Source organism: Ipomoea triloba, chromosome 1 (genome assembly GCF_003576645.1).
Source record: "Ipomoea triloba cultivar NCNSP0323 chromosome 1, ASM357664v1".
Taxonomy (NCBI): Eukaryota; Viridiplantae; Streptophyta; class Magnoliopsida; order Solanales; family Convolvulaceae; genus Ipomoea; species Ipomoea triloba.
The window spans coordinates 17404169-17413786 of NC_044916.1; the positions used below are offsets into that span (position 1 = coordinate 17404169).

A 9618-nucleotide genomic window follows, 5' to 3' on the forward strand; every position below is an offset into this window, starting at 1 on the left:
CAATCGCAGTCGTGCATGTGTCCAGATTTAACGGATAAATATGTGGTGTCATTTTCGTAAATAACTCAAACTTTGGTACAAATAACATGTGCTAAAAGTGCAAGTAACTGGTACAAGTCTGCAAGTAAAATCACTTAAAAGTGCAACCATTTTCACTTAATGGTGCAAGCAATTTACCATTTTAACATTGGTGCATCTAATGATAACATTTTCCACATTTGTGCACTTAATGATAACGTTTGGTGCAACTAATTATAACATTATGTACACTTAATATTGATGCTCAATATACATTATTTGTTAACATTTTTAATATATTTTACTTGCACTTTTAATACTTTTTACTTGCACTTAATTGCATTATTCGAAATTGTTACTTGCACTTTTAACACAATTTACTTGCACTTCAAAGTTCAATTATTTATGAAAATGTCACCGCGTTATTTTTAAATAGTGTTTTTGATCCGTTATATTTGGGCACGTGGACGGCTGCGATTGATTCTCCGTTTTTTCATGGGCAGTTGGTTCTCATCTGATCAATCTCTTAGGTGAGAACTTATAGACAAATTCAAACCATTAATCTGCAAGATCTTATGAATGATAAATCAAGTAAAAAATGGGCAGGTCAGTTTCATAAATATTACAAATTTTTAAAATGAGCGGAGTCATTTTCATAAATATATTGTATAACTAACTAAATATGGACTAGTGAGTATCAATTGGTAAGCAATGATTAATGTATAACTGATTAATGATCCAACGTTAGTGGGTATAAACATGATTATCGGGCAGTTGAAACAGGAGAAATAATAGAAGGCAGTTAAGATCCTGAATAATGGTAGACATTTTAGGAGTGTTGGGATACATATATGGTGACATGCATGTGTGATGCCGTCTCCCCTCAAATTAAAAATCCTTAACCCTAAACTCCAAATACTGAGATCATTACTCTTCTCTTTCTCAACGTATAGTACTGGATGGGTTTATAACAAACCACCATCAATTATATATTCTGTCTGGGTGGTTGGAATTTTGCATTTTTTTCAACCCTAATTAAGATATATATTTATTATCTCTCTCGATCAATATGTCTGATTCTGGGGGTACTTTTCCGGCAGCTGATGCAGAAATCGAGTTGAATCCTGAAAACAATAAGGAGTTTCAAGTTGATTCCGTTCCTTCAAAACTATCCTCCAATGCCGAGAATAAGGTACGAATATCTCTTTAGGGAATGAATGTAAATCTTGCTTGATAGATGATCCTGATTTCCCTTCTTAATCCTGGTTCTGTCCACTCAAAAAAATTATTTATTCCGAGTACGATTGACATTCTTACTCTGAGAAGACACATTCCCAAGTAAGAGCAGCTCCAAGAGATCAAATCTTTTTCTTTAGAGACGAGGGAAACCCCTCCAACTCTTTTCGGTGTAGGTAAATGACGCCAATCAATAAAGAACCATAAATAGGTTATCCATAGTTGATCAGTTCAAACTGAGGGTCAAGAATTCAAACTTGTGACCTTGTGGTATAAAGGTAGATTTCTCGTCAATATTGACTGTTTTTAGAAAGAAGGCTGGAAAGAGAGGAATTGAATTTGTAAAGAAGTGGATTTTTTTGTGTTGGGGATGTTAATAGGCAATTTTTGTTTTGTTTTGTTTTTGTTTTATTTTTATTGTTTTCCTCCCTCTCCCCCATTGGCAAAAAACCTCACAGAAGCTGTTATGGATTGTTTGTGATACTCTAAAGATGTCTATCAAACATGACATCATTAATCTCTCAACATCATTATCTTAATCTCTTCAATCAGATTGTAATAATCCCACCATTATTTGTCCCTAACTTATTAGCCATTGTAGGCCATATGGCCCCTTAATGATTTGTAGGGATCGTTTAGTAAAACTCATGGTAACCTATGTTTGATAAGACAACTTAAAAATAACATGTTGCCCTTACGGGCTTAGTTCACTAAGTCCACTGATTCAGTAGATAGTTCTGTCTACTAAGCCACTGCCTTACCGTGATAAGGCAGAAGTTGGGGATTCAACCTTTTGAGGCTTAGTTCACTAAATCTACCGATTTAGTAGATAGTTCCCTCTGCTGAGCCACTGAATTGTTGTGATTTACATCCCTCATATGCTCACATGTTCTGTAAGACTAGGGTTAGAGATTCAACTTTTTGGGAGAATAAAGAATAAAAAAAATACTCTGAAACATGTTTGTATGCAGGAGAGAGAAGAGGCAGCTAAGAAGGCAAAAGAAAAAGAGAGAAAGGATGCAGCAATGCAGACATTGAAGACAACCATCATCGTCTCCGCGGTGGTCGTGGCGGTTGCCGGCACCATCTTTGCCATTACCAAGAAACTCAGAGAGAAATGAAACCCCTTCACAACACTCACAGATATGATTTCAGTGTGTCCAAACACACCCTCCCTCTGCTATCTTCAATTACCTTCCTTTTATTTTATTTTATACTCCATAGAATATGATATAATGCCCTTTCATAGTGTTTCAATTAGAAAGAAAATACAATTCTAGTGACATTATTCATGTAGATTGCCACTTTGTTGGCATTAACCAAGAAAAATAAAAATATTTTCAGATTTGAACCCCCATAGGTTTATCTGATCTGAGGACTATCAGAAATCCCATTCCCTTTTATCCCTTCATAACTCATAAAAGAAGAATGACACCTTTAAAAGAGAGAATCATAATATATTTGAGCTATCTGACAGATTACAAGTTCTTGAATCCTTGTATGCATATTACTTACAAACTATGAGATTAAAAGGGATTGAATGTATTTAAAGAGCAGAAATGTCTCAAAGTTCTTATTGATCAACAGTCCCAAGAAATATCTTAGCAGATTTAAGTACATTACAACTTACAGTACAAGCTTACCGGCCTATAAGAAAAATTACCTCTACTTGCTTGTTGAAATGACAACCTGACGGGGAAGCAAATTAGCATTATGGGTCATGAGCTCCTTTTTGCTCATCTATCTAGCAACCTTGAAGGCCAATTAACTCCTACTCAACCATCCTGAAAGACGCAGAATTGTTTAGTCCAATAGTGTCCTGGAATGTCGATGTAGAAAATGCAGATGAAGATAAAGTAGGCCTTTATAAGTTTCAACCATCATATACATTTATGTACCTGAAACAATAGATTTCAATAGTGCGGATTTGGATGTGAAGAAACATGGGAAATTTTAATCATGAGTTTTCAACAGGTTCGTGCTACTATTTCAAACATTCTTACAAAATCTATACAGAATACTGATATATCAGGATTTTTAGTACTTCTAGCTACACAAATGTAAAATTATTACCTGTCCGATGAGCCCCCTAAACAAAGGCTGAAAGGTCTTCCGGTGGTTCTATCCAAATGCTCTCAAACGGATCTTGTTCTCCCCAATCGTAACACTGCTTTCGAGGGTAGTACCTGTCATGGTCTAGAGAGTATGATATGCATCGCCGTCCGTAAAAACGAACCTTAGAAAAGTAAATGCTGTTTCGCATCACCCCAAGGATATCTGTCCTTGCTTGGGACGACAAGAAACTTGCAAATAGCGTCAAGCCACTTAAAGATTGCATTCCCACCCAGACTCTATTAACTTGGTCTAACTTGTATATCACCGGGTTGGCAGTAGAGCAAGTATATATAACATAAATATCTCCATTATGTTCTGCCATGAATTTCCCCTTCCACCAGTTCTTGACAAAGAAATTCTCGGGGCACCTAGGCGGTGGCACGACTCTGACAACCCAAGAATGCTCTTCCGGGTTATAAACCCCCAGCCATCCTGTCAGACTCAGACAATAGAATAGGCCATTGCAGAAAACCAATTTGTTCCAGATACTGCTCACAAATGGCAAGCGGTTCTGGTAATTCTCAGTCGTCCATTCAGTTGCTCCAGGGTGACATGTGCTAATAGCTACCACAGTGGGGCTGATATGCTTAACAGTAAAAACGATGCACTTGGGAGATGTCGGAGCAGCAGAAAACGCAACGATTTGATAAGTCAATTCTAATTTCGGCAAATTGATTAACTGCCTAGAGTAAGGATTGAAGAACAGAACACGTTGCGTTCTGGGCTTGTAGAGCAGCAACCATCCGTCCTTGGTGTAACACAGCCTGGAGGAACGCAACTCGGGTAACTCAACAGAATAAGTCTTGCGCAACGAAGGATCGTAGAACTCTACCAAGTCGCCAAACTTCGGAAGGAACATAAGCCAAGGGGGTTTATTGGCAACCCGGACAGAGAGGGCAACAGAACGCCACAGTTTGCAAACAGCAGAAGCACGGATATTATCCCTCAAGTTCAAGTGACCGACAATTATTTCCAGAATCTCTCTTGGAAGTTCAGATCGCGCCTGCTGTAAAGAGCTTTCACTTTCGTCAACTTCAACTCCTCCTCCTGCATTTTCCAGGACCGTCTCGACTAACCTAGAAATATCAATACTGTCATTTAATCAGTCAGTCCATATGCAAAAGAATCGTTTACCTTCTCTCCAAAACAACACCAAAAAACAAAGACACAGGAAGAACAACATTGTTCAACTCAATTTTAAGTTCAATCATGCAAATAAATATGAAACAGAACAGCTATGCAAAAAAGAACACAAGTAAACCAACCCAGTTTACCTCAGAGATTAATATAAGCAGAAATGACATAAAAATGATAAACAAAAAAGATCACCATAGGAAGGAATCGGTTTGATAATGGTTTCTGGTTTGCAGGACACAAGAACATATAAGCAAGTATATATAATTCACTGAATATAACCAATTCCCCAATAAACTCCAAGCAAAGACAGACTATTTGGTTTTACAGATTAAAAGAAAAAACCTAAATGGGGGTTCAGAAAAATGCAAAAATCAAACAAAAAGTATAAAATTAAGCTCGATTTAATTATCATCCCAGCTCGAATTTCATTACTCACAAACTAACAACAGACTAATCAAGTGAAAAGAAAATCAAACAGGAAAACCCTAAGATTGAACATTTTCATTTCTATAGAAACTCAACCCCAAATCACACCAAAAGATTCAAACTTTATAGCCAAAATCACATTCTTGAAACCAATCAGCTGAAATTGAGCTTGATCTAAGCTAAAAAAACCCACAGATGAGTATCCAAATTACAGTCAGAGCATCAAATTACTACATCCTGGAATAGGAATATCCCAACCAAGATCAAAGCTAAGAAATAGTCAGAAAACATAGAAAAGCAAGCAAAAGAAGAATTCTTAGGCAAAAAAACAGAAGAGGAAGAACAAGGAGCTCACGATCTCAGCCGCCTTCTTTTCCTTCCAGCCATGATAAGAGAAAGAGGTGGGTAGTTGGGTGAGGAAGGATGTATTGTTTTGTGGATAAACAAAAAAGAAAAAAAATAATGGGAAAGTAAAGGCAGAAACTGGCAACTTGCTACGACTGTTGTCAGTAAGCGACAGCTCCCACTACACGTGTACTTCAACAGCTTTGCATTCCACTGGAAACTGCCCGTGGTTATTCTCACCCTCCGCCAACGGAGAATTGCCATCAAATATACATTAAACAAAAATGAAAAATATCGCTTTCACTCTCAAATCTTACTTTATACTTTTACTCACTCAAAATTTGGATGCTGGCATTTTTTGAGACCCACAAAAAATCTCTTGTTACATTAGTGAGTAAAAGTAAAGGGTTGGTGATTGAGAGTCTATGTAGTAGAACTCAAAGAAAAATGACGGTTATGAAGAATACGTTGACAAGGAGTTCATGACTATCTCAAGGATGGTCATCACTTGGAAAAGCTAAGGTTTCTCTTTCACTTGTATTTAGATTCGAAAAATAGTAAAATACTATGTGCACTCACATTTTCTACTATCAACTTTTACTTTCACACACAAAATCTTGATGTAGACACTTGTATTTAGCTCACATAAGAAATTAGCTTCCACCACATCAAAAGTAAAAATTTAAGGAATTAGATTTGAGAGTACATACATGTAATAGAACTCTTTAAATTCAATTTCTATTTTTTAGTTTTTCATATGTTTCACTAGTTTTATTTATTTCTCTAAGAAAAATATATATGTTAAAAATATTGTTGCAAGGAATTGAAGTGTGAATCTAGCGTTTATCCTTGTCTTTCTCCATTTTTCCAATTTTGAAGAATTAGTAAAATAGATTCTTCACATTCTAGAAAAGGGGAGAGCAAGTTTTCATTTTTCAATTTGAAAAAAAATGGTTTTAGTAACAATGGGACTGTTACTGTGCTCTCAATATCCTCTTCCAAGAGAGGTAGCTCTTCATTTGGGAGCTTGAAGGCACACCATAAACATTAAAACTTTCAGTCTATTACATGTTCATAACACATGCTATATATATATATATATATATATATATATATATATATATATATATATATATATATTAAGAAACTTCAAGCTTTAATTTTTCTAGAAAAATGACTCATTATTTTTAGAATAATTTTTATTTTAATTTTTAAAGTAAAACTATATTATAATTGTTAGGATTTTTTATATAATTATACAAAAGAAAAATAAATATGAAAATTAAAATTTATGTTAAAAAATGGGGATTAAATATTTAGTCATTATTTTATCAGTGTGTTGATTTAGTTAACTATACTTAACTAAAATTATTTATAATTTGCCAAGGACCTTGTAGTCCAATGGCATCAAACCCTTTCCTTTATACGGGAGGTGGTGGGTTTGAGCCTCAGTGCAGGCAATACTGCATTCTAATAAAGTTAGTAGTATCCAAAAAAAATTATTTATAATTTAATTTTTATATTATTTAATTTAATTTTAATATATAATAAACATTTATATAGTTATTTAAATAAAAATATACATTTAAAAATAAAATAGTCAAATTTAAAAATTATAAGAAAAATGTTAAAGAAGATAAATGAAAGAAAAAAAAAACTGGCTTGACCATTAAATATAAACATGGCTAATAAAATAAGATGGAAAGAGTAAAATTTTTAATAAAAATAATATGTTCATAAACTGAAATTGAAGCATTCCAGAATATCAACATCTAGTTTAACACACAAAGCAATACTTCCAATTCTTCAAAACAACTCACTTACTTAATTAGTAATGCAAAATGACATAAAATGTTCTAACGTAAATTATAATGCAAATAATCGACATTCAATAATCAATATTGTACCACAAATCACAATTGAATATCTAATTAGGTTAAGTTGTTAATTTAGAGGAACCAACCGGTGAGAGCTTGAGGGTAAAAAAATGAAGCTTACCATTGAAGTGTACCAAGATGCTTTGCAGTTTGGTCGGAAAATGAAAAAAGAGAAATACTCACAAGATATCCAAGAGCTCGAATGAGCCGAGGTCAGAAATTGAAGAGTGGCACTACAATAGCGACTGTCAAGGTTGAATAGTTGTCGGAGATTGTAGTTTGGATTGGAGCTGAGAGCACAAGGAAGCCCGAATTTGGGTTTGACAGAGTTGTCGAGTTGCCCCTTTTGGAAGGTTGGAGATGGTTACGACTTGCAACTCAAACCCTAATTTCATATCCTTTTATATCTTAATGTTTTTTCTTTGATTGTTGACTGACCCATTGACTTTGTTTCTTGTGAGAATGTCTTGCTTTGTTATGCCTTATCACTTCGTCGCTCTATTAAAAAGTTGCATTGTCTCTTTCTCAAGAATTTTTAACAACTTTGTAATAACGCGTGACGTTCACGTGCGTGTTAATTTAGTTAGCACTTAGTAAAATTAGAGCCTAATTATACTATTTTGCTCATGTATGCTAATTCATTAGAGTTGTTTTTTGCACTATTTTTTTATACTTATTTCATTTTTAAGTACTAAAAATTACTAGATAAATTCACGGCTGGAAAATGGTGATTTTCCGACCTCATTTCCGACCACCTAAAAATTGGTCGCAAAAACTGATTTTTTTTTCATTTTTCCGTCGAAGAATTGCACCACGGTTGGTCGGAAATTTGTTTAGCTCAACCTGTTTAAAATTTTAAATTAGTGTTTTTTCTTTCCGACCACCAAGGTGGTTGGAAATTACTTTATATATATAATGCTATAGAGATTAGAGACTTGTATTAAAAAACAAAAAAGAAGATAGGTTAAAAAAAAAAAAAGCATCCTCGCCCTGCTCCGCCTCCCCTGCGATAGCGGCCGACGCGGGCTCCGCCTCCCCTGCCATAGTCGCCGACGAGGGCTCTACCTCCCCTGCGTTTCAGCTGTTCAACGTTTTTCCACTCTGCGCCCATCGCCGGTAGGTTTTTCTTTTTATCTTATTTTTTACTTTCTTGGTTGTAATTCTAGTTTTCTATGTGTGTATGTCTCCGCTTCCACCCCTACTGACGAATCCGACGGATGTACTGGTCTCCTTCCGCTGCAGCAATGTCGGTAGGTGTTTCGTTATGCTATATTATTTTTATAGTTTTATATATGCTATCTTATTCTTATAGTGATATGTATATGTGCTGTCCTCACTATTTATTTGCTTTAATTGAGAATAGAAATAGAGATTAACATCTAGAATACAAATTATTCTGAGAAAAAATTATTAAGTGGAAGAAATTGAAGTTTAAAACCTAAAGTCCTCAAAGACTCCCAAGACCATTTGGTATCTATGGGAGATATGATGGTCCTCTTTAACCTTCTGAATTTGTGTCCCAAAATGTACTCTATGACAGCCTATGAGGTTTCTTGTCAAAATTTGTGATTTTGCTTTGTCAACAAAGTGCACTGTATGAGAGCCTTTAAAGCTATGCTTAAGCAATATTCTGTGTTTATCAAATGTTTTGACATTTTGCTAAAATGGTTGTAGATACTCATGTTCTCACATGTTATTTTTTCACTGAGTTTTATTTCCTCATTTTCCTGTTATCTTGCTAAAGAACATGAACTTGTTATGAAGTATTTTTTTAATCACTATTTGCGTGTTCAAAGCTGCTTTAGAGGAGTTACAACTCTTCAGTCATGTATGCTAGCTTGCTTTCAATCAAATATTGGAATTTTTATCTTGGTGTACAAGGAACTAATCCCTTCATAACTTATTCTGCATAGTTGTTTGTGGTGAGAAAACAAGAAGAGAATATGCAATCTCATTACAGAAACTTTCCAGGTGCGGGACACCTGTTTCTCCTACTTCAGCTCAATTTCCCCAATATGATTTTGATTCTATTTGTATAAACCTGTAGATAAATACCTTTCTTTGGAATTAACCTTTCAAAGGATATCCCTGATCGAACTCTTGATAGTCAGCCTTGTTGTGAGGGTTTTTTTTTTTGCCCTCGAGGTCTCACTTGCATGATACGTAAGTTTATCTAAACACTTGTATTCTATATGAGTAAAATACATCAAAATTGTTTGATAATGTGTTGGGTTTTCTATCTCAGGACTTGCTTTATACAAGTTAGCTTCATTGTTTTTGTTGAATGAATTTAAGGATGGCACAGTTAATTGAGTGGTGTATTTCGTAACATTGAGTGGTGCATTTCTTAACATTGAGTGGTGTAAACCGCACGGCCGCACGTAAGGGCGAGGCCACACCTGAATATGACCCTATATATATATATATATATATATATATATATATATATATATATATATATATA

General features: G+C 34.8%; 2 protein-coding genes and 1 long non-coding RNA gene across 5 annotated transcripts; 2 read left to right on the top strand and 1 right to left on the bottom strand.

The window, feature by feature from the left end:
• Positions 1–983: 983 nt before the first annotated feature.
• LOC116013884 lies at positions 984–2486 on the top strand. The gene is made up of 2 exons (XM_031253848.1): positions 984–1210; positions 2226–2486. The coding sequence occupies exons 1-2, from the start codon at positions 1088–1090 to the stop codon at positions 2373–2375; spliced, it is 273 nt and encodes a 90-aa protein (XP_031109708.1). The 5' UTR covers positions 984–1087; the 3' UTR covers positions 2376–2486.
• Positions 2487–2690: 204 nt separating this feature from the next.
• Positions 2691–5425, bottom strand: LOC115995748 (F-box/kelch-repeat protein At1g57790-like). 3 transcript variants are annotated; one of them, XM_031234884.1, is made up of 3 exons: positions 5288–5425; positions 3328–4460; positions 2691–3152 (listed from the first exon to the last, which is right to left on the bottom strand). In XM_031234884.1, the coding sequence occupies exons 1-2, from the start codon at positions 5317–5319 to the stop codon at positions 3344–3346; spliced, it is 1149 nt and encodes a 382-aa protein (XP_031090744.1). In that variant the 5' UTR covers positions 5320–5425; the 3' UTR covers positions 2691–3152; positions 3328–3343. The 3 variants fall into 3 exon arrangements, with proteins under 3 accessions (XP_031090744.1, XP_031090736.1, XP_031090752.1); XM_031234876.1 differs by having other exon boundaries at positions 2691–3038; positions 5288–5424; XM_031234892.1 differs by having other exon boundaries at positions 2691–3038; positions 3328–4445; positions 5288–5406.
• Positions 5426–8111: 2686 nt separating this feature from the next.
• On the top strand, positions 8112–9467 carry LOC116014153. The gene is made up of 4 exons (XR_004097394.1): positions 8112–8404; positions 9068–9125; positions 9202–9317; positions 9400–9467. It is a non-coding gene; the product is annotated as an uncharacterized LOC116014153 (long non-coding RNA).
• Positions 9468–9618: the final 151 nt, after the last annotated feature.